Source organism: Procambarus clarkii, chromosome 76 (genome assembly GCF_040958095.1).
Source record: "Procambarus clarkii isolate CNS0578487 chromosome 76, FALCON_Pclarkii_2.0, whole genome shotgun sequence".
Taxonomy (NCBI): domain Eukaryota; kingdom Metazoa; phylum Arthropoda; class Malacostraca; order Decapoda; family Cambaridae; genus Procambarus; species Procambarus clarkii.
In genome coordinates this window covers 12,609,657-12,636,295 of record NC_091225.1, presented here as the reverse complement: position 1 = coordinate 12,636,295, position 26,639 = coordinate 12,609,657, and the positions used below count along the sequence as shown (strand labels likewise).

Sequence of the window (26,639 nt, the reverse complement as noted above, 5' to 3'; positions counted from 1 at the left end):
GTTGGCCAGTCGTCGCCGATTCGTTTTGTTGGCTCTGTTGGGCATATGGACTCCTGGCCATGGACGTCTTCGGGTCGGCGTGGTCTAGGCGTCGCCCATTTTGTGGTGCCCTTCCCACCTGCGAGGACTTCACGGTGGAGGCTTTCGGCAGGACTGGTCGAGGTGGGGGGTACCTGTTCCTCTTCTCCCGGTCCAGCTGTTGCTTCGGGTTCTGGCTCGGTTGCAGCCCATTCCCACGAGAACAGTCCTTATGGTTCCATGGTGGCCGGCCCGGCCTTCTTTTCAGACGCTGCTTGATAGGTGTCCGTACCCGGGGCGTTTTTCCTGAGGCTTCGCCTCTTTCAGCAGGCCGAATCGGTTCTGTCCGTGACTGGTTCGGCCTTCTCCTTGGCTCTTCGCGTCTGGTATTTTGACGCGGGTATCACCATCTCTATGGTGTTCAGGTGGCTTTGTTGACAGTGTCCCACCTGCGAGCTTTGTCTTGGAGACAGTATGACGTTTCTTACGTTTTCTCATGTTTTGTTTCCCCTCCGGCCTGCTCATGCTTCGCCTAAGCCATCCTGGTCCTTGTTCAGGGTGCCTTCTTATCTTCCCCTCAGTTTGTGGTAGCCCCTTCGGTTCAGTTTCCTGCTCTTTGGTACTGGTGGTAGCTTTATAGGTGTGCAGCCTTTCTCTGTCCTGGCGCCGGTTGTGACGGCTGCTTTCCGGAGGGGTTCTTGGGGTATTGGTGCTTGATTGGCTTGGCCAGGGGGTGCGTCCTGTGTTGTCCGGTTGTGCTTTTTGCTGTTGCCGGCGTACCGTGTCTGGGGATGCGCTGTGGTTGATCCGGTTCCTTCGTTCCCTGTTTTCAGGGCTCGGGTCTCCCAGGTCGTCCGCAGTGTTTTCCTTCTTCCAGCCTGCGGTCTGTCTTTGCGCCCGTGCTGTTCAGACGTTTGCAGCTTTTGCTGCTGTGTTGGTGGCGTCTCGGGCTTATTTCGGACGCAGGGATTTGTGGGTCGCACAGGTTTTTGGCCGCCCATCCATATGTGCGTCTGTTCTTGGGTGTTCTTGTTGCCTTGGGTCGCAGGTTTGCGACCGGTTGTCTTGGCTTTGCGTTGCAGAGTTTGTGGCGGCCGCCTCCTGGGTTAGCCCTTTCTTTTCCTTCTCTTTGGGTATGAAGCTCCAGGGAGCCGTAGGGGCTCCCCACAGAAAACCAGCGTTGAATGTAATGAAACGCCATTTTCTGGGTGAGCCCCGGAGGCTCCCTGGAAACCCTCCCTCCCACCGGTCAGCGGTTTTTTCGCGTTGGTTGAAGCTTAGCTTCCGAATTGGAGCTTGGCAGCCGGTGCGGTAGGTCCGGGGCTCCTCCCTCCCCCTCCCGGGGTGGGGAGGGCTGCGCGGACGATCGGCGCGGCAGTAAAGTGTGATGTTTGCCTGTTTGCTAGTTTCCTTGGGATTGTAGGGAGTTTTCTACCTCTCTGTTCGGTTTTTGTTGTAGTTTCTTACCATGTTGGGTTTGTTTTGTTACGCCTACCTTTCTGGGTGCCTAACCCCGGTCGATGGCAGGTAAGGAAAACCCCCAACCATATGGGGTTTTCCAGGGTCATTGCTCCCTGAAACCTCTCTGAAGGGGCCAGGTTCTGGCACTGGTCCCTGGTAGGTCTGAACTCCTTAGCTAATGTCCCGGTCTAACATAACATACATTAGCCCGATAAGCTCCAGGGAGCCGTAGGGGCTCACCCAGAAAATGGCGTTTCATTACATTCAACGCTGGTTTTTTTTTTCAAAATTACATGCGCTTGTGGGGAAGAAAGGATATTATACCCCTAGCATGTTAAGGGTTAACATGCCAAATATTCGGGCTCAGGAGGGGTTTTGGCATTCTAATAAGGTGCTAATGGCCTGGTATTTGATGGTGCATTGGGCTGTGTTGCCAAGCCTGGGTTCTTTTCTACATCTTGGTGCCTACCCCTTCTCTTCCTGGTAAGTCCCTCCTTGTTCTCTGTGGTTAGTTATCTTCACAGCTGGCAAGTCTCTACACTCTCGGTGGGGTTAGGCTGTGGATCATCTGCTCCTACTGTGTATGGGTTTTTGGTATGCTATGTTGCATTGATGCTTGCTGATGGCCATTCTGATGTTGGCAACTCTGCAGGTCTCAGTGTTAGGCTATGGATCATCTGCTCTTAATGTGTGTGGGTTTTTGGAATGCTGTGTGGCATTGATGCTTGCTGATGGCCATTCTGTCTGCTTCGTTCATGTAGCCTGTCACGGGAGGTTATGCTTTCATCTTTGGGGTCTGCAATGTGCTATCATTGGGCCTCTGTTTTGGCTTGGTCCATGCCATATTAAGCGGCTGTTACATAACAAAAGTGTGTTTCACGTTTGCAGTGTTTGTGTCGAGACTGGCTTGGATGCTCCAAAGTCGGAGCCCCTGCTGATTTTTGATAAGGTTGAACTTTTGGCAATGCAGACTCTCTCTCCAAATTTGCTCCCCTGTCTTGCATGCACTTATTTTGGCCTGACTGGTGTTGTGCATCAGCTTTCCTTTCCCCTCCCTTGATCTATGCTCCAAAATTTGAAAGGCCATGGTTGATGTTTGGAGGGTTGAAGGGCCATCTCCAGGGCCCGTCCTGACCGCTGGCAGAGTCAGTTGAGCCAGCATTTCTTGCCAAGTGATCTGTTGCTTGGTGGAAGTAAGTAGATGGCCTAAGGGAACCACAATAAGCTTAAGTGTAAGTTTTCTGTTCCTGACAACAGGAATTATGTATGCTTCTTATCATATATTGTTTGCCTCTTATGTTATTTTTTATTTGTTTATTAAGAACAATTCTTAATTTTATTTTACTGATTACCTTTTGGCCAGTTTTTTGGGTTTGGTGGGTTGTCTGACCTCACACTCCTCTCTCGACTACCTGTTGAGTATTCCCAGGATCAACGTCCCCATGGCCTGGTCTCTTAAGAAGCCCTCGTGGTTGCTGGTCTGTTCAACCAGGCAGTTCAGTGCGACTGCTTGCAGCCTGATGTGTGAGTCACAGCCTGTTAATCAGGTATCCTTTGAAGATGCTTGTCAAATCCCTTTTGAACACTGCAAAAGGTTGGCACTGTATGTACAGGGAAAAGTATTGAACAGTCTTGAACCTTTGATGTTTTAATGTTGATCGAGTTCTCTCTCAGCGTGGCTATTGCACTTCTGCTTTTCAGTGGGTCTGTTTTGCACATCCTGCCATGCCTTCTGGTCTTATGCGGTGTTATTTCTTTGTATAGGATTGACACAATTCGTAATGTTAAAGCACAAATCTCAGGGGTGGCATGTTTACTAAGGCAATATGGTACCAGCCTTGAGAACCAGGGAGCTGCTGAGAAACTGCCCACAATATATAGTTCTTTACATGGCATGTTCCGTATTTAATTGTTGGTATTTCTTTATTGTGGGATCCTTGTTTTTCATTGTTTGTAGTTAATGCATATCAGTGTCACTGTAATGTTCACATGTGCAATTCTTAATTTTGGTGGGATAATATTTGGAATATTTCTATGAATGATATACTGTACAGTGGAACCTCTATTAACGAGTTTAATCCGTTCTGGCACCGAGCTCGTTACCTGGAAAACTTGCCTTAAGAAACAAATTTCCCCATTTAAAATAAAGGAAATAAATTTAATCCGTTCCACTCCCAGAAACATCCATACTTGTATGACTTTTTTTTATGTAAATATAATACTGCACATGTAAATATAAATGTTTTGTTATAGTGTTTTAATACTTACTTTACCTTATGAAGAGTAGTTGCTGGCTTGAGGGAGACGATGGAGAGGTGGGAAGGAGGAGAGGGGTTATGGTGTGGAAGGAGAATCCACCTCTGAGTCAGGCGGACTCTCTCTTCTTGGGAATTTCACTCAAATTTCATTTCAAATGTCACACAAGGATGCGTTAGACCAGCACCAAATAAAAAACTACGTCGATTACACTCGTTGTGTCAACAATATAATAGTCTTACCACGAAGATACAATACAATGCCGTTTTCTCAAATAGGCAATGTGGTTATTAAAGAAAACGGAAATTTCATGGCAAACATGTATACAATCCCCAAGTCGATAGGATAAGAATTGGATTTTATAGAAATATTTGCTCAAATGACGCTTGAGCGCAGTGTTTGGGTGCATTCAAGAGAATAAAGTGTGTCACGTTCAAGTGACATAACTTTCATAAAGTGTTGTCACAAAGTGATAAATTAATTAAACATTTTCACACACCGGGTTGTCACTGCTTTATCAGGGCAGCTTTTCCAAGAATGCGTTCACCTTTTCAAACATTCCAAACACTTCCCTGATCTCAGTGGAAGAGGCAGCATCCTCCCTTACCTCCTCATTCCCTTACTAATGGTGTAAATTGTTGATGAGGACCTGCCATACTTCCTTGTAAGATCAATCACACAGACACCACACTCATGCTTTGCTATAATTTCCTTCTTTAAATCCACAGTAATTTTGTCTTTCTTCCTCTTGACAACACTATCTTTAGCAAGCAGCTTCTTTGGAGATATCGTGTGTTACAAATTGTAGTCGCAAAACCACTAAAACCTCAAAGAAAAGCTCAAATAAATCCAGAGGGATGCTTGTCGTGTGCGATACAACAACACTGGCGTTGGAGGCGTCCGAGAATTTGCGAGAACCCGCGAGGTGCTAGGAAGCACCATGTGGTTTTGCTCGTTAATAGAGGCGAGCTCGTCAATAAAGACAAATTTGCTGCGAGTGGCTTGCTCGTTACTGGAAAAACTCGTTAATAGAGCCACTCGTTAATCGAGGTTCCACTTTATTATAAATAAATAAATTTAATGGTCTGGATTATTTCAACTTTTTACCACAATTTTATATAATGGATGATATATTCTATTGATTATGTTATGTCATAATTATTTTCAAAGTTTTAGGTGATATATTGAAATAATTTCTGCTTTAAATACTTTGGCAAATTTTGTAATGAAAATATTAATGTATATGTTGTATCAGGTGTTTCCTTTGGTGGAGAAGTTCTTGCCAGCTGAGCACCGTGGAGGTCTTGCCGGGGCAATGGAGGGGGTCGGCATGGCCAGAAATGATCGTCTTGTGCAGTTAATCATCAAAGGTCTTCTGTACGAGTCATGTGTTGACTATTGTCAGAATCAGGCCACGGGAGAAAGTAATGGTTCCAGCACGCTCAAATTTCCATCACTCCTTGCTGCCACGACTTTCAGTGATTCTGACCTTTCGTTGCTCTCGTGGCTTCAGAGTATACCTCCTGAGACGTTTGCCTGTCCATTTGAACAGAAAACACTTAATGTTGATGTTGAACGTTTAGAAAAGCCTCCTCTTGAGGCATCGTGGACAGAGCATCTCTTAGTAACTCCCTTTAAACCCAGAACTTTTCCGCATTCTGCCATGCCCTACAGCCGACCTAGAGCTACAGATATTATGTCACGTTCACTAAATCCCAACCTTGATGGACTTCCATTTGGTCTTGGTTCAAATAGAAACTCAATGGCACTTTCAACTGGTGATATTAATATGATGTCAAAAAGCATTGCAAGCTTTCATCTCACTGGAAAAAAGACAATGAATACATCAGTTGACAGATTGTTTGACACAGAAAATGTATTTACCAGTAGTTCGTATGGAGATCTTCCCACCATAATTGAGAAGGTTGGTCTCCCTAAACCTCCACCTAGAAGAGCTCGATCACGTAGCCCAGACAAGCGACAATCAACAGATTCTCTCAACAAACCAGCTCTCTCTGACAAAATTGAAAAAGAAATCCGTGAAGAAAAGCCAGGTTCTCCACCTGCTTTGCCGCCCAAGTCATCTCCAACACCACCTCAGCTTCCAACAACCAATCATGTCCAAGCAAATATGCCACCACCATACCAGCACCAACTTCCACCCCAACATCACCCTCATCCGAAACAAAACGTTCCGCTTCCTCCAGTTCCTGATGTCAAATCTGCCCTCTCTCATCCTCAACAAAATCAGCATCAACAGCAGCCGCCCCCGCCTCAGTACGACAACAACTGTAATGCCAATAACGACAGGGAGACTGGGGAACTCTACAGCATATACCAGCGGAGACAACAGATGATGGGGCAGCAGCAGCACCATATGTATGATCACTATGGCAACAATAACCAAATGATGATGAATATGGGAGCTTTACATCATGGCAACATGAACATAAACAGGTGAGTCAGCTCTTAGTCACTAGCTCAGATTATAGTTTCCCAGTTTGTAGTGGATATACAGTACTGGTACAGCAGAAACACAAGGGATTTGACTGATGAGAGATTATCTGCACTTTCATGAGTAGTTTAGGAAAACATTTTGCAGTATAAAGTTAACCCAATTTTGGGTCGTGTAAGTCTGTTTGTTTCAGGAGATAATTGTCTGAAGAGAGAGGAGTGAAAGATCTTTGAATCTCATAACACTGAAAATGGATAATTATTAATTTTCTGGGGGGAGCCCCGTCGGCTCCCCGGAGCTATCCCAGGCTGATATGCTAATGTCAGACTTTGGCATCAGTCATGTGTATGGAGTTCTTAGGCCTACCGGGGACCACGGCCAGAACCGGGCCCCCTCAGAGAGGCAAGGGGAGCAATGGCCTATAGAAGCCCCCGTGTAGTTGGAAGCATTCTATGTCTGCCATCGACCGGAACAGGCACCCAGAAAGGTAAGCGCCCCAAAACAAACCCCTATTCTGGTTAAAATTGCTACCTAAAACCGAACTAGTGGATAGAACTCCCCAACCGAAAACAAGCAAACTAGTGTGACGTCACACACTGCCGCGCCGCTGTCTGCGCAGCTCCCCCCTCCCCGGGAGGGGGAAGGGGGAGCCCCAGACCCCCCGCGCCGGCTACCCACACCTCAGTTCTTGAGGCTGATGCTATAGGCGATGGTCGTGTGCTCTGGCTCCGGTGTCGCTACTGCACTGTGCTTTGAGTGTGGTGTTAGTTTTGTGGGTGCGAGAGCCAGGAGTTATCTTCAGTACTCGGGCTGCATGCGCCTAGGGCTGCCTTCCCTAGGTGCCCTGTAAGTACTGCCCTTGGGGCTTGGGGCCACCTTCCACAGGCTCCTCGGGGTCTGCCTCTGCTGGTCCGTTTTACCTTTCGGTTTTTCGGCCGCCTGTTGGGCTCTTGGGTGTTCTGTTCTCCCTTGTTACCGGCAGGTAAGAGGCAGTTTGCACTGGTAGGGGCGCAGGGTGCTGCTCAGCTTGTAATTCCCGACATCGCGGCCGGCTCTGTTCCTTGGGGTTCGCTGTCCTCTTGCGGGGTTTTGTTTTTCTTTTTGTTTTTGCCTGGTGGGGGGTTCTGTCATTTTATTCAGTTTGTTTTTGCCCTTCCACTGTTCTCCTCGGTGGCGCCCCCTGCTAGGTCCCCGTGAGTGTACACGTCCCTGGGGTTTAGCTTTAGAAGTTTGCTTGGTAGTTTTGGGCGCCGGTTTGCAGCACCCTGCCTGGGACTACCTGAGCGCGAGTCCTCTTAAAGTAAACGCTCAGGACCCTGGGAATCCCCTAGGGGGCGCGTGTGTCCGATGGATGTGACCCCGGAGTCCCCACTCGCTGTGTGTGAGTTTGAGGGTTGCTCGGTCCCCTTGTCTCAGGGTGACCCTCATTGTTTTTGCCTCTGCCACGCTGCCTGTTGGGTCGGTGATACTTTCGACCCTGAGTCCTGTGAGTGTTGCTGCTTGCTTGTGACTCAATTTACCCAATCCTCTGATGATTCTCTTCGGGTACAGGCGGCACGTGCGTTGCAGTCTAGGTTTCGTCTGTTGCAACGCGCTCGGTTGGTTGCTTCCCCGGATGCCCCGGGGCTGCCCCGCTTTGCTTTTCGAGACCCGGACTTGGGGGTGGGGGTCGCTTCGATCCTGGTTCAGTCCGCACCTCCTCGTCCTTCCCCTTCTGTTCGTTCTGGTCCCCCGCCCCTGCTTCCGGCCCCGAAGCGTCTGAGGGTTTCGGGGTCGGAGCAGGGGTTACTTGATCTCGAGACTCGGGCAGCTTCGGGGGTTGCCCCTTCCGGGGGGGGTGGCAGAGGCATTCGAGTCTTGTCTCCCGGCCGAAGCTTCAGGGTCTGACCAGTGGGCCCCCCTTCCTCCAGCTTTTCCGGCTGCTCCGTCCTTGTCTTGTGGGGTCGGGGCTTGGGGAGAGGACTCGGCCTCGGGTCCTGTGGTGACGGACCTCGAGGCTGGGGAGGGGCTGACTTGGGGGCCTTGGGCCCCGCTGGACCCCGCCTGGGTTTTTCTTCCCACTGAGCGGGGCTTATTGTTACAAGGAGTGGGGTTTTCTTTCCCCCCCTCTGCGTACGAGTTGGATTGGTGTCGGCCCCTCCCCGGGTACGGTTCCGTGTTCCCCCGGGTACGTCGGTTCCGTCCTTCCGGAGGTTTTCGGCTTATCGCATCCAACCTGGTGTTGTGCGAGCGGCCTTTGCAGCTTACCTCCTGCGTGACCCGGATTATGCCTCGGAAATGGATCCGTCCACGTTCAGGTTTGGGACTTCGTTCCCTTTCTGGCTCCGTTACGAGGTTCCGGAGTCGTCCTGGCTAGCAGACTGCCCCTTGTTTGGTCTGGATTCCTGGCATTCTTTCTGTCGTTCCCGCACGCTGGAGTGGCGGGAAGCTTCCACGGTGCTTCAGGTTTTCCTGGGGGGTGAACTTGAGTACCTGAATGAGTGCTTGTTTGCCCCTGCCCTTCCCCGCGATGTGGGCGTTATTCAGCTCCATGTGCAGGTTCCCTCCCTTTCGGCGGCGCTCGTGGCGGAGGACTTGCGCGCTCGGGGCCTTTTGTGTTCGGCCTTGCGGTTCTTTTCCCTCCTGGAGCTGTCTTCGGATTGGCTCGTGGAGGATGTGGGGACGCTTGGGTCAGTCCCGGGGTCCGGCACCTTGTCCTCGGCTGCGCGTTCGTCGGCTGCCTTGTTGAAGCTGTTCACGCCGATTTTGCGGGATGCGGTTTCCCTGTTCTATGCTTCCCGTCTCGCGTGTCGGCAGGCGGTGCTGGGTTCCTCCGTGGAATCTGCTTGGGCTCTGGCTCTTAGGCGTTCTTCACCTTTTTGTCCTCTCCTGTTTGAGGAGTCGGCTGTGGCGCAGTTTATTCAGGCTGCGTCGGCGGCTTGTCGTCCGATGTCGGACTTGTTGGTTTTCCGGGGGTCCCGGGGTGGGTCTTCCCGGAAAGGTCGTGCCAGGGCTCGGGGTTCCTCTCGTCGTGGTAGGCCTCTGGTGTCCGGTTTGGGGTTGGCTCCTCCTGCGGACCCTCCCTCGTCTGTTCGGCGCGGTGTTCGCGCTGTGCAGGGTTCTGGGTCTCGTAAGGGATGCTGGCCCTTTCGCGCTTTGCCCCTTTGACGGGGCGATGGGGGGGCGGCTTGCGCTGTTCGCCCGCGCCTGGTCCCACGATTCGTGGGCCTTTCGGGTCGTGTCTCACGGCCTGCGGTGGCGTTGGGTGGCCCCTCCCCCCTTTGGGGGGTCGGGGCTGGCAGGGCAGGCTTCTTCCCCTGCGCTCTGTCGAGTCGTCTTGGAGTGGGTACGCTTGGGCGTCGTCGAAACGACGTCGTCCCTCAGATGGGTTTCCCGTCTGTTTCCGGTTCCAAAACGGGACTGCGCGGACCTGCGGTTCATTCTGGACTTGTCCCGTCTGAACCCCTGGGTTCCTTGCCCCTCCTTTCGGATGACTACGCTGTCTCAGGTTCGGCTCCTCTTGGAGCCGGGTGCTTGGATGGTGTCCCTGGACCTCCGGGACGCTTATTGGCATGTCCCGATTCATCCGCGGTTCAGGGACTGGCTCGGTTTTGTAGTGGGGCGTCTGAGTTACCGCTTTCGTTGTCTCCCGTTCGGGTTGAACCTGGCACCTCGCGTGTTCACACGCCTTACACGGGTTGTGGTGGCTCGTTTGCGTCTCCTAGGTGTTCGGGTGTTGGCCTACCTCGACAACTAGCTGGTTTGGGCTCCCAGCCAGTCAGCTTGCTTGCTAGCCAGGGATTTGGTTCTTTCCCAGCTCGCCGGGTTCGGGTTCTTGGTGAACTGGAGGAAGTCCCATCTGGTTCCCTCTCAGGTTCGGACTTGGCTGGGTCTCGTGTGGGACTCTCGAACCGCCTCCTTGTCTCTCCCTCCGGAGTCTCTCCTGCGGCTGCGGTCCCGCCTTCGTCTGTTTCTGGAGGGCCCTCGGGTCACCCAGCGGTTGCTCGAGGGGCTGTGCGGGAGCCTGAACTTCGCGATGGTGGTCTACCCGCCGGGTCGGGTTTGGCTTCGACGGCTGTTCTGGTTCCTTCGGGGTTCCCCCTTCCGCCTCTCTCGCGATCGCAGAGTTCGACCCCCGGGGGACTTGCGTCGGTTGCTGCGTCACCGGCTTCCTCTTCGGGTTTTTCGGGGTTCAGTGATTTGGCGCCTACCCGAGCCCTCGCTCGATGTGTACACGGATGCGTCGTCTCTCGGCTGGGGTTTTGTGACCAGTGCTCACCAGGCCGGCCAGGGGCGTTGGGATCCGTCCTTCCGTCGAGCTCACAGTACGGTGCGGGAGTTCGCGGCAGTGTGGTTTGCTCTGGGGAGGATTCGGGTGGCCCGCGGATCGACGATTCGGCTCCATTCGGACTGCTCTCCGGTGGTTCATTGCCTGAACCGCGGGGGTTCGATGCGGTCCTTGTCTCTTTGGGGTTGGTCGCTTCGGGTGACTCGTCTGCCGAGTTCTCGGGGTTTGGCTCTCCTGGCGGTTCACGTACGGGGCGTGTCCAACGTCTTGGCCGACGCCCTGTCTCGCTTCGTTCCCCTCTCCACGGAGTGGATGGTCGACGACGAGTCCTTCCGTTGGCTTTGCCAGACGTTCGGGCGCCCCGAGGTGGACCTCTTCGCGTCGGCGTGGTCGCGGCGTCTTCCAGTTTATACGGCGCCCTTCCCCGATTGCGAGGCCGTCGGGGTCGATGCCTTTCGGCTCGACTGGTCGAGGTGGGGGTTCCTGTACCTCTTTCCCCCGGTTCGGCTGTTGCTCCAGGTCCTGACTCGCTTAGAGACTTACCGGGGGAGAGTTGTCCTTCTGGCCCCTTGGTGGCCGGCCCAGCCTTGGTTTCAGGCGCTGGTTGCTCGGTGTCCGAACCCGAGGGTTTTCCCGCGGCTCCGCCTCTTTCAGCAGATCGGGCCGGTACGTCACGTAGCTGGTTCGATCTTCTCCTCGAGTCTTCGCGTATGGTTTTTTGACTCGAGTCTATCATCATCTCTATGGTGATCAGGTGGCCTCCTTGTTGGTGTCCCACCTGAGGGCTTCTTCTCGGCGGCAGTATGAAGTTTCCTGGCGGTCCTTCCGTTTCTTTTTGCGTCTTCCTCGTCTTAGCTCCTTGTCTGTTCGGGTGGTCTTGTCCTTCCTCTCGTGGTTGTTTCAGGACCGTCATCTTATGCCTAACACTGTCGCTTCGTATCGTGCGGCGCTGGCGGAGCCGCTTCAGCTTGCTTTCGGTATCGATGTTACGTCTGCGCCGTTTCGCAAGCTGTCTCGTGCATTGTTTCACCTCCGGCCTGCTCATGCGTCGCCTGAGCCGTCCTGGTCTTTGGACAGAGTGCTCGCTTTCCTTTCATCTCCTCGTTTCGTTGTGGCCCCTTCGGTCCAGGATTGTTTTTCCAAGGCACTTTTCTTGTTGGCTTTGGCCTCTGGGGGTCGGGTAGGGGAGCTTCATGCTCTCCTCCGGCGCAGGGGTTTCTGCTCTTTTGGTCGTGGTGATAGTTTTGTTCGTTTGCAACCGTCTCCTTCTTTTCTGGCGAAGAATGAGACTGCTGCGTTCCGGAGGGGTCCATGGGTGGTTGATGCTTGGTTGGTCAGGCCGGGGGTGCATCATGTTTTGTGTCCGGTTGCGGCGCTTCGCCGTTATTTGCGCGCCACAGCTTCTGTGTCCGGGGCCGCGCTGTGGGTTGATCCGGTTTCCCTTCTTCCCTGTTCGCGGGTTCGGGTCTCTCAGGTCGTCCGCAGGGTTATTAGGTCCAGCCAGCCTGCGGTCCATCCCCGTGCCCATGACGTTCGTAAGTTCGCGGCTCTTGCTGCCGTCTTTGGGAATATGTCTTGGTCTGATATTCGGGCGCGGGGATTTTGGCGGTCGAACAGGGTCCTGGCTGCTCGTTACCTTGTGAATGTCCCTGGGCCTCGTCGGGCCTGTGTTGCTTTGGGTCGGCGGTTGCAGCCAGTTGTCTCGGCTTCGAGTTGAGGGGTGAGCGACGACCGCCTCCCGGGTAAGTCCCTCTTTTTCTGTCTGTGGGTAGTTAGCTCCGGGGAGCCGACGGGGCTCCCCCCAGAAAACCAGCGTTGAATGTAATGAAACGCCATTTTCTGGGTGAGTCCCGGAGGCTCCCCGGCATCCCTCCCTCCCTCCGGTCGGCGGTTTTTCGCGTTTTTGACATTCAGCCTCAAGAACTGAGGTGTGGGTAGCCGGCGCGGGGGGTCTGGGGCTCCCCCTTCCCCCTCCCGGGGAGGGGGGAGCTGCGCAGACAGCGGCGCGGCAGTGTGTGACGTCACACTAGTTTGCTTGTTTTCGGTTGGGGAGTTCTATCCACTAGTTCGGTTTTAGGTAGCAATTTTAACCAGAATAGGGGTTTGTTTTGGGGCGCTTACCTTTCTGGGTGCCTGTTCCGGTCGATGGCAGACATAGAATGCTTCCAACTACACGGGGGCTTCTATAGGCCATTGCTCCCCTTGCCTCTCTGAGGGGGCCCGGTTCTGGCCGTGGTCCCCGGTAGGCCTAAGAACTCCATACACATGACTGATGCCAAAGTCTGACATTAGCATATCAGCCTGGGATAGCTCCGGGGAGCCTCCGGGACTCACCCAGAAAATGGCGTTTCATTACATTCAACGCTGGTTTTTTGATAATGTAAGTGCTGAGCTTGGCTGGAGATACCAAGTTCAGTTTTTCTTCGCTAAAGCTGAAAAATAATGTTTGGACAATTGTTTCTGGTAATTTGGCTGTAGACTCTAAGGAAATAATTTTTATTCATGTTTATAAGAACTTGGTTGTACTAAATTTTCATTAATTGAGCGGTGAGTGACCTTTTTATTTTAAATGTAGTCTATTATACAGGATTTATCTTCAGATAAATTTTTCTTGTGTATTACTATTTTTATACCTACTGAGAACCTATATTATAGACATTCTATGAACATAAATGTTTTATGTTTATAATACCTTTCAAATACTATAGTGCTATATTATCGGATAAGTAAATTAGAGCTAAAAAGGTTAGGACCAAGATGGTTTGGACTTGGAGAGAATTGATGAAGACAAATGTGACTTGAATTGTAGGTATTCAAGTGTAGTGGGTATAGTTAGGTAGACAGTTGGTGCAGATGATGGGGTCAAGGGGCTAACCTTGCCCCCAGGTGATGGGGTCAAGGGGCTGACCTTGCCCCAGGTGATGGGGTCAAGGGGTTGACCTTGCCCCAGGTGATGGGGTCAAGGGGTTTACCTTGCCCCAGGTGATGGGGTCAAGGGGCTGACCTTGCCCCAGATGATGGGGTCAAGGGCCTGACCTTGCCCCAGGTGATGGGGTCAAGGGGTTGACCTTGCCCCAGGTGATGGGGTCAAGGGGCTGACTTTGCCCGAGATGATGGGGTCAAGGGCCTGACCTTGCCCCAGGTGATGGGGTCAAGGGGCTGACCTTGCCCCAGATGATGGGGTTCAAGGGCCTGACCTTGCCCCAGGTGATGGGGTCAAGGGCCTGACCTTGCCCCAGGTGATGGGGTCAAGGGCCTGACTTAGCTCCAGGTGATGGGGTCAAGGGGCTGACTTTGCCCCAGATGATGGGGTCAAGGGCCTGACCTTGCCCCAGGTGATGGGGTCAAGGGGCTGACCTTGCCCCAGATGATGGGGTTCAAGGGCCTGACCTTGCCCCAGGTGATGGGGTCAAGGGCCTTACCTTGCCCCAGGTGATGGGGTCAAGGGCCTGACTTAGCTCCAGGTGATGGGGTCAAGGGGCTGACCTTGCTCCAGATGATGGCTAGTGTCTTGCCTCTCTTCATGCACTTTGCTCTACACTTTGCCTTTCTACAAACTTTTAACACTTCATATTATTAACACTATCGTTCTCTTTGGACATGACTCGCGTCCATTTTTTTTCTCCCGAGTCCAGCCGTGGACTGGACTTGCATCCACTACAAAAATATTTGTATAAAAATCATTTTTTATCCGATCGACCTCAGGATAGCTTCAAAATAAGCGCCTTTAAAATGCGCACAATTTGATACCAAAATGAAAGATGTAACACAAAACTTGATGTCAGAACACTTGAATGATTATAAATACGTTTTTTGGGTCTAAATTTTAAATTTTTAAATATTTGTTAAAATTCTATTTATTGTGCTATTATTATGGGACTAGTTTTATGATGCGCACCTTTATATTGCGAACAACTTGATACTAAAACGAGCGATGTATCCTGAAATTTTATGTCAAATCACTAGAAATATATAAATAATTTTGATGATGAGCGTCCAAAATTAAAATATTTGTTAAAATTCCAGTTATTCCTCTATTATTATGGGACTAGTTTTAAAATGTGTGCCTATATTTTGCGAACAATTTGATACCAAAATGAGCGATGTAACATGAAAATTGATGTTATCAAACTGAACGAGTATACACATTAGGTTGTGTGCAAATTGGTGCTCGTTCACAAGGTAAATTTAGGCTTTGCTGCGGGGAGTCTCACCAGGCTTTTGGACATTATATGCACATACATCTGCAGGGAATTTAATTGCGAACACAATGATACCAAAACGAACGACGTAGCACGATAATTAAGGTGAAAAAACTGAAACAAGTATACACATTTTACTGATTTTGTGCGCTCACTGTAACTTTTCCGACTTTAGACTTTGCTGTGGGGAGTCTCGCCAGGCTATTGGACATTATATGCATATTCATCTGCAGGGAATTTAATTGCGAACACAATGATACCAAAACGAACGACGTAGCACAAGAATTAAGGTGAGAAAACTGAAACGAGTATACACATTTAGGCGCCGCCACACACTCACCACACCATTGGCCCCATGACGTCAAAGTCTGCTGAGCGCGCATGGCACCGGCGATAGTGTCAAGAAAGAAATCTGCTTCTTTTGTTCTCAGGCCTCTTTTGTTGTATTTAAGATTCTTCTTGGGTCTTCTTTTCTTGCCACCTTCCCCTCTCCTTCTCTCCACCCTTCATTATTGCTACTACTACTTTATTTATGTCGTCCCCTCCTCCCTGCCCCTCTTTCCCTGCCCGTCTCTCCCTGCCCCCTCTCTCCTCCTCATCATCATCATGATCATTTCAGTCTCATATCTGATTGATGAGCAGGTTGAGCCATCATAACCTTAAAAAGCATGATGCCACATGAGTGAGAAGAACAGACATTTACGCTGCCCATGTTCACATACATTGCATCTCCATGTTAGCTCATTGTGTCAACAAAGAGTTAGAAGTGGGAGACGGGGGAGTTAGAAGTGGGAGGCAAGGGAGTTAGAAGTGGGAGGCGGGGGAGTTAGAAGTGGGAGACGGGGGAGTTAGAAGTGGGAGGCAAGGGAGTTAGAAGTGGGAGACGGGGGAGTTAGAAGTGGGAGACGGGAGAGTTAGAAGTGGGAGGCAAGGGAGTTAGAAGTGGGAGACGGGGGAGTTAGAAGTGGGAGACGGGAGAGTTAGAAGTGGGAGGCAAGGGAGTTAGAAGTGGGAGACAAGGGAGTTAGAAGTGGGAGACGGGGGAGTTAGAAGTGGGAGGCGGGGGAGTTAGAAGTGGGAGGCGGGGGAGTTAGAAGTGGGAGGCGGAGGAGTTAGAAGTGGGAGACGGGGGAGTTAGAAGTGGGAGGCAAGGGAGTTAGAAGTGGGAGACGGGGGAGTTAGAAGTGGGAGACGGGAGAGTTAGAAGTGGGAGGCAAGGGAGTTAGAAGTGGGAGACGGGGGAGTTAGAAGTGGGAGGCAAGGGAGTTAGAAGTGGGAGACAAGGGAGTTAGAAGTGGGAGGCAAGGGAGTTAGAAGTGGGAGACGGGGGAGTTAGAAGTGGGAGGCAAGGGAGTTAGAAGTGGGAGGCAAGGGAGTTAGAAGTGGGAGACGGGGGAGTTAGAAGTGGGAGGCAAGGGAGTTAGAAGTGGGAGGCAAGGGAGTTAGAAGTGGGAGGCAAGGGAGTTAGAAGTGGGAGGCGGGGGAGTTAGAAGTGGGAGACGGGAGAGTTAGAAGTGGGAGGCAAGGGAGTTGGAAGTGGGAGACGGGGGAGTTAGAAGTGGGAGACGGGGGAGTTAGAAGTGGGAGACGGGGGAGTTAGAAGTGGGAGACGGGGGAGTTAGAAGTGGGAGACGGGGGAGTTAGAAGTGGGAGGCGGGGGAGTTAGAAGTGGGAGACGGGAGAGTTAGAAGTGGGAGGCGGGGGAGTTAGAAGTGGGAGGCGGGGGAGTTAGAAGTGGGAGGCAAGGGAGTTAGAAGTGGGAGGCAAGGGAGTTAGAAGTGGGAGACGGGGGAGTTAGAAGTGGGAGACAAGGGAGTTAGAAGTGGGAGACGGGGGAGTTAGAAGTGGGAGACGGGAGAGTTAGAAGTGGGAGGCAAGGGAGTTAGAAGTGGGAGACGGGGGAGTTAGAAGTGGGAGGCAAGGGAGTTAGAAGTGGGAGGCAAGGGAGTTAGAAGTGGGAGGCAAGGGAGTTAGAAGTGGGAGACGGGAGAGTTAGAAGTGGGAGGCAAGGGAGTTAGAAGTGGGAGGGAAGGGGGGAGTTAGAAGTGGGAGGTAAGGGGGGAGTTAGAAGTGGGAGGCGGGGGAGTTAGAAGTGGGAGGCGGGAGAGTTAGAAGTGGGAGGGAAGGGGGGAGTTAGAAATGCAAAAAATACTCCTGCCAGGTGTCTGAATCTTCACATCCATGATAGTGAGCTGTATTCAATTGTAAAATTTAAATACAGTAATATATTATTAATACTGTGATAATAATTATTTATTTTTATTATTTTTCTGGGGGAAGCTCCTTCAGCTCCCTGGAGCTTACAAGGCTGATATGCTAATGTCAGACTTTGGCATCAGTCGTGTGTATGGAGTTCTGTGGGCCTACCGGAGACCACGAGCCAAAACCTGGCCCCCCTCAGAGAGGCATGGGGAGCAATGGTCTATAGAAACTCCCGTGTGGTTGGAAGTATTCTATGTCTGTCATTGACCGAGTCAGGCACCCAGAAAGGCAAGTATCCCAAAACAAACCCCTATTCTAGTGAAAATTTTGCTACCAAAAGCCGAACAAGTAGATAGAACTTGTTCAGAAACGAGAACAAGAAGCGAGCAAACAAGCATGACGTCACATGTCACCGCGCCGCTGTCTGCACAGCTCCCCCCTCCCCGGGAGGGGGAAGGGGGAGCCCCAGACCCCCACACTGGCTATTCATTCTTCAGTTCTAAGGGTGATGCTAGAGGCAGAGGTCGTGTGCTCTGGCTCCAGTGATTCCAGCGCTGCGCTCTGAGTGTAGTACTGTCTTCCAGGGGTGCAAGAGCCGGGAGTTATTCTACAGTACTCGGGCTGCATGCGCCTAGGGTTCTCATCCCTAGGTGCCCTGTAAGTACTGCCCTTGGGACTTGGGGGCCACCTTCCACAAGTCTTTCAGGGGCCTGCCTCTGCTGGGCCGGTTTACTGCTCGGTTTCCGGCTGCCCTTTGGGTGCTTGAGGGTTTTTGTCTTCCTTGTTTACCTTAGGGTAAGAAGCAGTTGCACTGGTACGGGGCGCAGGGTGCTGCGCAGCTTGTTTTCACCATTTATAGCAGCTGGCTCTGTACCTTGGGGTACGTTGTCCTCTTGCGGGGTTTTGTTTTTCTTCTTCTTTTTGCCTTTTGGGGGGTTCTGCCTTGCTTTTCCCCATTTCTGCTTGTGGCCTGAGCATGGTTCCTCTGGTGGTGCCCCCTGCTAGGTCCCCGTGAGTGTACACATCCCTGAGGTTCAGCTTTGGTAGGTTGCTTGGTAGCTTTGGGCGCCGGTTAGCATTACCCTGCCTGGGATTCCCTGAGTGTGAGTTCCGTCTCAGGACCCTGGGAAACCCCTGGGGGACGCGTGGGTCCGATGGATGTGTCCCCAGAGTCACCCCTCGCTAGTACGAGTTGCTCGGTCCCCTTGTCTCAGAGTGACCCTCACTGTTTTTGCCTCTGTCACGCTGCCTGTTGGGTCGGTGACACTTTCGACCCGGAGTCCTGCGAGTTTTGTTGCTTGCTAGTGACTCGGTTTACCCAATCTACTGATGATGTTCTATGGGTACAGGCGGCGCAGGCGTTACATGAGCGCTTTAGGCTGTTGCAGCATACTAGGTTGGTTGCTCACCCAGATGCCCCGAGGCTGCCCCGTTTTGCATATAGGGACCCGGACTTGGGGGTGGGGGTCGCTTCGACCTTGGTTCAGTCTGCATCCCCCTTGTCCTTCCCCTCCTGTGGTTCGTTCTGGTCCTCCTCCCCTGCTTCCGACCCGGAAACATCTGAGGGTTTCGGAGTCGGGGCAGGGTTTAGATGGTCTCGAGACTCGAGCAATCTTGGGGGATGCCCCTTCCGGTGTGGCAACGGAGGCATTTGAGTCCGATCTCCCTGCTGAAGTCTCTGGGTCTGACCAGTGGTCTGCCTTCTGTCTAGCTTACTCGGCTGAACCGGCCTTTTTTTTAGGGACCAGTGCTCTGGGGGATGATTTGGCCACGGGGTCCTGCGGAGGAGGATCCTGGGGCGGGGGAGGGGCTGACTTGGGGGGCCTTGGGCCTCACTGGACCCCGCCTGGGTTTTTCTACCCTCTGAGCGGGGTAGAAAAACCCCCACTCAGAGGGGGTGGTAGAACCCCCACTCCTTGTTTCAAGGAGTGGGGGTTCTCTTTTCCCCCCTGTGCGTACGAGTTATATTTGGTGTCTGCCCCTTCCCGGATTCTTCCGGACTCATCCTGACTGGCGGACTGTCCTGTGTTTGCTTTGGAGGCTTGGCATTCCTTCTGTCGTTCCCACATGCTTGATTGGCACAAGGCTTCGACGGTGGTTCAGGTTTTCCTGGGGGGCATCCTTGAGCACCTCAATGAGTGCTTGTTTACCCCGGCCTTTCCCCCAGGATGTAGGCTTGCTGCAGCTCCGTGTGCAGGTTCCCTGCCTTTCAGCGGCGCAGGTTGCTGAGGACTGCGCGCCCGTGGGCTCTTGGCTTCGGCCTTGCGTTTCTTTTCTCTCCTGCAGCTGTCTTCTGACTGGCTTGCGGAAGGTGTGGGGAAGCCTGGGGCCGTTCCTGGGTCTGGTGCCTTGGGCTCGGCTCGTCAGCTGCCCTGTTCAAGCTCTTTGTGCCGATCTTGCGAGATGCAGTTCCACTGTTTTATACTTCCCGGCTCGCGTGTCGGCAGGCGGTGCCTGCCTCCTCTCAGGAATCTGCCTGGGCCCTGGCTCTTAAGATGCTTTTGCCTTTTTGTCCTCTGCTTTCTGCACCTTTGGCCGTGGCACAGTATATTCAGGCTGCTTTGGCCAGTTGCCATACTATGTTGGACTTGTTGGTTTTCAGGGGGTCCCGGGGGGAAGGGGCTTTCCCAGAGAGGTCGTGTCAGGGCTCGGGGTTCCACTCGTCGTGGTAGGCCACAGGTACCAGTTTCGGGTTTGGATGCTTACCTTTCTAAGTGCCAGACCCAGTCGATGGCAGACATAGAATGCTTCCAACCTCACGGGGGATTTCTATAGGCCATTGCTCCCCATGCCTCTCTGAGGGGGCCAGGTTCTGGCTCGTGGTCCCCGGTAGGCCCACAGAACTCCATACACATGACTGATGCCAAAGTCTGACATTAGCATATCAGCTAGTAAGCTCGGGGAGCCTCTGGGTCTCACCCAGAAATGGCGTTTCATTACATTCAATACTGGTTATTTTTTAATTATTTATTTATATATACAGGAGTTTTTACATTCTTGTAATGGGAATTCATTGTGTCGAGAAATTCTGGGAATTCATTGTGTCTGGGGACAGGAAGCCAGGTTATACATACAGGTACTGTACATGTTAGGTTTATATCGAGGGGCCCCCCATCAGGGTCAAATTACTGACCCGCACGGGATGCAATCCTGCAACACGCTGACCAACTCCTGGTACCTATTTACAGCTAGGTGGACAGCAGCATGAGTTGAAAGGACACCCACACATCTCAATCTCAAGATAGATTGATATCTTAAGATAACCATTTCTGTGCCACCCTGGATTCGAACCCAGAATTTTCGGTAGTAAGTTGTGATCAAAACTGACTGTATTACCATAACCCTCATAACAAATATGACAAATACTGTAATTTCTGGGGGGAAGCCTCTTGTGGCTCCTTGAAGCTACTATACTGATATTGTGCTAGACTATAAGGTGCCATCAGTTGCAGAGTTCTCATTGGCCTACTGGGACTATGAGCCAGAACCTGACCCCCTCAGAGAGGTGCAGTAACCAATGGCCCTAAACACCCCAAAACAAACCCCTATTCTGGTTAAACTATTGCTTCTGAAAGTCTAACCAGTGGACAGAACTCTCTAAATAAAAACGAGCAAACAAGCATGATGTCACCACTTCGCCGCACAGCTGTCTGCGCAACACCCCCGTCCCCTTCCCGGGAGGGGGAAGAGGAAGCCCCAGACTCCCGTGCTGCCTATCCACCCTGCAATTCTGTGGCTGATGTGAACTGGCAAGGTCGTACACCTCTGGCTCCTGTTTTTCCAGTTCTGTGCCTTGTGGTGTGGTACTGTCGTAAGTGGTGGTGCACGAGCCAGGAGTTATTTCACAAGTACTTGGGCTGCATGCACCTAGAGTTACCTTCAATAGGTAATTACCTAAGTGTAGTTACAGGATGAGAGCTACGCTCGTGGTGACCCGTCTTCCCAGCACTCTTTGTCATATAACGTTTGAAACTACTGACGGTCTTGGCCTCCACCACCTTCTCACTTAACTTGTTCCAACCGTCTACCACTCTATTTGCGAAGGTGAATTTTCTTATAGTTCTTCGGCATCTGTGTTTAGCTAGTTTAAATCTATGACCTCTTGTTCTTGAAGTGCCAGGTCTCAGGAAATCTTCCCTGTCGATTTTATCAATTCCTGTTACTATTTTGTACGTAGTGATCATATCACCTCTTTTTCTTCTGTCTTCTAGTTTTGGCATGTTTAATGCTTCTAACCTCTCCTCGTAGCTCTTGCCCTTCAGTTCTGGGAGCCACTTAGTAGCATGTCTTTGCACCTTTTCCAGTTTGTTGATGTGCTTCTTAAGATATGGGCACCGCACAACAGCTGCATATTCTAGCTTTGGTGTAACAAAAGTCATGAACAATTTCTTTAGTATATCGCCATCCATGTATTTAAATGCAATTCTTCAGTTAGAAAGCATAGCATAGGCTCCTTACACAATATTCTTTATGTGGTCCTCAGGTGATAGTTTTCTATCTAGAACCCCCCTAGATCTCTTTCTTTATCAAAATTCTTTAAAGATTACTCACATAATATATAGGTTGTGTGGGGTCTATGTTCTCCTATTCCACATTCCATAACATGACATTTATTAATATTAAATTCCATTTGCCAAGTGGTGCTCCATATACTTATTTTGTCCAGGTCTTCTTGAAGGGCATGACAATCATCTTAATTTCTTATCCTTCCTATTATCTTAGCATCATCAGCAAACATGTTCATATAATTCTGTATACCAACTGGTAGATCATTTATGTAGACAATAAACATCACTGGTGCAAGAACTGAACCCTGTGGTACTCCACTTGTGACATTTCTCCATTCAGATACATTGCCTCTGATTACTGCCCTCATTTTTCTATCAGTCAGAAAATTTTTCATCCATGATAGAAGCTTACCTGTCACCCCTCCAATATTTTCCAGTTTCCAGAACAACCTCTTATGTGGAACTCTGTCGAAAGCCTTTTTTTTGGTCCAGATAGATGCAATCAACCCAACCATCTCTTTCCTGTAATATCTCTGTGGCTCGATCATAGAAACTGAGTAAATTCGATACACAGGATCTTCCAGATCGAAAACCATACTGTCTGTCTGATATTATATTATTTCTCTCCAGGTGTTCTACCCATTTAGTTTTGATTAGCTTTTCCAATACTTTCACTATTACACTTGTCAATGATACAGGTCTATAATTGAGGGGGTCTTCCCTGCTGCCACTTTTGTAGATTGGAACTATGTTAGCCTGTTTCCACACGTCTGCTACGATTCCTGTACACAAGGATGCCTGAAAGATCAGGTGAAGTGGAATGCTGAGCTCAGATGCACATTCTCTCAGAACCCATGGTGAAACGCCATCTGGGCCAGCTGCTTTGTTCTTACCGAGCTCCTTTAGCATATTTTCCACTTCATCTCTAGACACCTCTATCCGCTCTATGTTGTTCTCTGGAATTCTTATTGTGTCTGGTTCTCTGAAGATTTAATTTTGTACAAACACACTTTGGAACTTTTCATTTAATGTTTCACACATTTCCTTTTCATTTTCTGTGAATCTGTTTCCCATTTTCAACCTCTGGATATTATCCTTTACCTGCAATTTGTTGTTTATGAATTTGTAGAATAGGCCCGGTTCTGTTTTACATTTATCCGCTATACCTTTTTCAAAATTCCTTTCTGCCTCTCTCCTTACTGCTGTATAGTTGTTTCTCGCATCTTTGTATCGCTGGTATGTTTGGGGGTTTGGCCTTTTCCTATACTGATTCCATTTTTGTGTCTTTTGGTCTCTGGCCCTCTCACAATTTCTGTCGAACCAATCCTGTTTTCTGGGCCTGCATCTCTGTTTTGGTATGAATGTTTGTGGGCCTTCCTTGTATATTTTTAAAAATTTGGCATACATTTCATTTACTTCCCTGCCTAGCAACAATTCTGTCCAATTACACTCATTAAAAAAATTTCGAAGTTCCCCATAGTTGCCTCTCCGTAAATCGAGTTTATCAGCTGTTTCAATGTCCCCATTTTCTTCTAGATGATATCTTAAAGCATAATCAATGTCTAATAGGACATGATCACTCTTTCCCAAGGGAGGAAGGTACTGGATATCAAATATCTCTTCTTCTTTCCTGGTGAATACTAGATCCAGTACTGACGGTACATCTCCTTCCCTCATTCTTGTGGCCTGCTTTATGTGTTGATACAAGAATGTCTCCAGAATGAGGTTCACAAATCTGCATGTCCAAAAGTCCTCCGTTCTTGCTTCATGGGCCTCCCAGTCTATTGCTTTAAAGTTGAAGTCCCCCAGTATCTACAGTCGTGATTTATCTTTATCTGCTTGTACAATAATATCTCTGGTATAATATGGTCTGGACTTATAGGTGCCCTATAAGTACTGCCCTTGGGGCTTCGGGCCACCTTCCACAAGTCACCTTGGGGTCTACCTCCGCAAGATCTTTTGCTGCTCAGTGATTGACCGCTCTTTGGGGTTATCTTGGTTATCTTGAGATGATATCTTGATGATAATATCTTGAGAGCGGGGCTTAGCATCCCCGCGGCCCGGTCCTCGACCAGGTCTCCTTTTTGTTGCACACCCCCCAGGAAGCAGCCCATAGCAGCTGTCTAACTCCCAGGTACCTATTTATTGCTAGGTGAACAAGAGCATCAGGGTGAAAGAAACTGCTCATTTGTTTTCGCCTCCACCAGGGATCGAACCCAGAACCTCAGAACTACAAATCCGAAGTGCTGTCCACTCAGCTGTCAGGCCCCTAACACATCCCCAGCTAATCCCCAGGGATTAGCTGGGGTGTTTCATGCACCACTGTTCCCCTCTGGGTAGGGGATAGTTTTTGTCACTGGTTGGGGCGCAGGGTACTGTGCAGCTAGTTTTCACCTCTCATAGCAGCCGGCTCTGTTCCATCTGGGCACATTGTCCTCTTGTTGGGTTTTTCTTTTGTTTTTGTTTTCCTGCCTGGTGGGGGTATGCCCCTTGGCTTTAGTCACACTCATTTTTATCTTAGTGGTCTTCTACTAGGGCCCCATGAGTGTACACATTCTGGGGGTTCAGCTTTAGCAGTTATATTGGTAACTTTAGGTACCCTGCCTGGCTTCCCATAGCGAGATTACGGAAGTAAGGACCCTGGGAAACCCTGTGGGGGGGCTCTTTGGTCCGATGGGTGCGACCCCTGGGTCCCCTCTCGCTTCATGCGAGTTTGAAGGTTGCTCTGTCCCCCTTGCCTCAGGGCGACGCTCATTGTTTTTGCCTCCGTCATGCTGCTTGTTGGGTCAGTGACACCTTCAACCCAGAGTCCTGTGAGTTTTGTTCCTTGTTTGTACTCCAGTAAACCCAGTCAACTGATCATGATACTCTGGTGCAGATAGCTTTGGCGTTGCATGCTAAGTTTAGGTTGCTGCATCGCATTTGGTCAGTTGGTACCTCAGATGGCCCAAGACTGCCCCGTTTTGGTTACAAGGACCTGGAGTTGTTGGGTGTTAGTTGCTTAAACTTTGGTTTAGTCGGCACCCCCTTGTCCTTTTCCTTGCTGTGGTTCGTCCTGTTCTTCCACCTCCTCCCCCCCCCCCTGCTTCCGGCCCCAAAGCATCTAACGGTTTCGGAGTCGGGGCAGGGCTTAGTAAGTGTTGAGATTCGGGCAGTTTTGGGGAATGCCCCTTCTGATGTGGCGACGGAGGCATTCAAGCATGCTCCTCCAGCCAGAGCTTCTGGGTCTGAGCAGTGGGCCCCCCTTCGTTCCTGCTTTCTGGAGGGGGATCACCATCAGCTTCCTGAGCTATCCAAGCTGATGTGGATGTATTAGCTTTCTGGCATCAAAGTGCTTGGCGTTTTTGCCTACCAGGGGACCACGAGCCAGAACCTGGCTCCCTCAGGGAGGCACGAGAAGTAATGGCCTATAGAAATCCCCGTGTGACTGGGAGTATTCTGTTTCTGCCATCGACTGGGTCTGACACCCAGAAAGGTAGGTGCCCCAAAACAAACCCCATATTCTGGTGAAAATATTGCTACTAAAAGCCAAATGAGTGGACAGAACCCCCCAAACAAAAATTAGCAAACGAGCATGACGTCATCACGTTGCCGCGCCGCTGTTTGCACAATACCTTTTCCCGGGAGGGAGAAGGGGGAGCCCCAGACCCTCGTGCCGGCGATCCAACCGTTAGTTCTTGGCTGATGTGATACTGGCAGGTCTTGTGCCTCTGGCTCCTGCTTTGGTCTCAGTTTCTGTGTCTTGTGGCATAGTCTGTCTACAGGTGGTGTGAGAGCTAGGAGTAATATTCTACAGTACTCGGGCTGCATGTGCCTAGGGTTTCCTTCCCCTAGGTGCCCTGTAAATACTGCCCTTGGGGCTTAGGGCCACTTTCCACAAGTCGCCTTGGGATCTACCTCCGCTGTCTTTTACTGCTCGGTACTCTCTGCCCTTGGAGTCAGCTGGGATTTTTGTTAAACTTGTTTGCCTCTGGGTAGGGGTAGTTTTCATCACTGGTAGGGGCACGGGATACTGCACAGCTAGTTTTCACCTGTTATAGCAGCCGGCTCTGTTCCGCCTGGGTACGCCTCTTTCGGGTTTTTTCTTTTGTTTTTGTTTCCTGCCTGGTGGGGGAGGGGTTAGTTGCCCCTATCTACATTTAGAGTTTATATATCCATATCTGTCTTCTTGGTGGTACCCCTGGTTGATACCAGGTTGATGGGGTTCTGGGAGTTCTTCTACTCCCCAAGCCCGGCCCGAGGCCAGGCTTGACTTGTGAGAGTTTGGTCCACCAGGCTGTTGCTTGGAGCGGCCCGCAGGCTCACGTACCCACCACAGCCTGGTTGGTCCAGAACGTCTTTTAGAAAACAGTCTAGTTTTCTCTTGACGATGTCCACGGTTGTTCCGGCAATATTTCTTATAGTTGCTGGGAGGACGTTGAACAGCCGCGGACCTCTGATGTTTATACAGTGTTCTCTGATTGTGCTTAGGCACCTCTGCTCTTCACTGGTTCTATTCTGCATTTTCTTCCATATCGTTCACTTCAGTTCATTGTTATTTTACTGTGTAGATTAGAGACCTGGCCTTCCAGTATTTTCCATGTGTATATTATTTGGTATATCTCTCGTCTTCTTTCTAGTGAGTACATTTGGAGAGCTTTGAGACAATCCCAATAATTTAGGTGCTTTATCGCATCTGTGTGTGCCGTATATGTTCTCTGTATTCCCTCTATTTCAGCAATCTCTCCTGCTCTGAAGGGGAAAGTGAGTACTGAGCAGTACTCGAGATGGGACAACACCAGTGACTTGAAGAGTACAACCATCGTGATGGGATCCCTGGATTTGAAAGTTCTCGTAATCCATCCTATCATTTTTCTGGCTGACGCAATATTTGCTTGGTTATGCTCCCTAAACTCTAGATCATCGGACATCATTATTCCCAAATCCTTGACATGCTGTTTACCTATTATGGGCAGATTCGATTGTGTTTTGTACCCTGTATTATGTTTCAGGTCCTCATTTTTGCCATACCTGAGTACCTGGAATTTATCGCTGTTAAACAACATGTTATTTTCTGCTGCCCAATCGAAAACTTTGTTGATATCTGCTTGTAATTTTTCCATGTCTTCAGCAGAGGTAATTTTCATGCTGATTTTTGTGTCATCGGCAAAGGATGACACGAAGCTGTGACTTGTATTTTTATCTATATCTGATATGAGAATAAGTAACAGCAGTGGTGCAAGGACTGTACCTTGAGGTACAGAGCTTTTAACTGTGCTTGGACTTTATTT

At 50.4% G+C, this 26,639-nt stretch overlaps 1 protein-coding gene across 1 annotated transcript in view; it reads left to right on the top strand.

The window, feature by feature from the left end:
- The window catches only part of LOC123771427 (WD repeat-containing protein 47), a 369,075-nt gene that overhangs the window by 82,399 nt on the left and 260,037 nt on the right, over positions 1-26,639 (top strand). Inside the window, exon 5 of the mRNA XM_045763929.2 lies at positions 4,991-6,192. Within this exon, the coding sequence (XP_045619885.1) occupies positions 4,991-6,192 (1,202 nt within the window). The remainder of the gene's footprint in view (positions 1-4,990; positions 6,193-26,639) is intronic.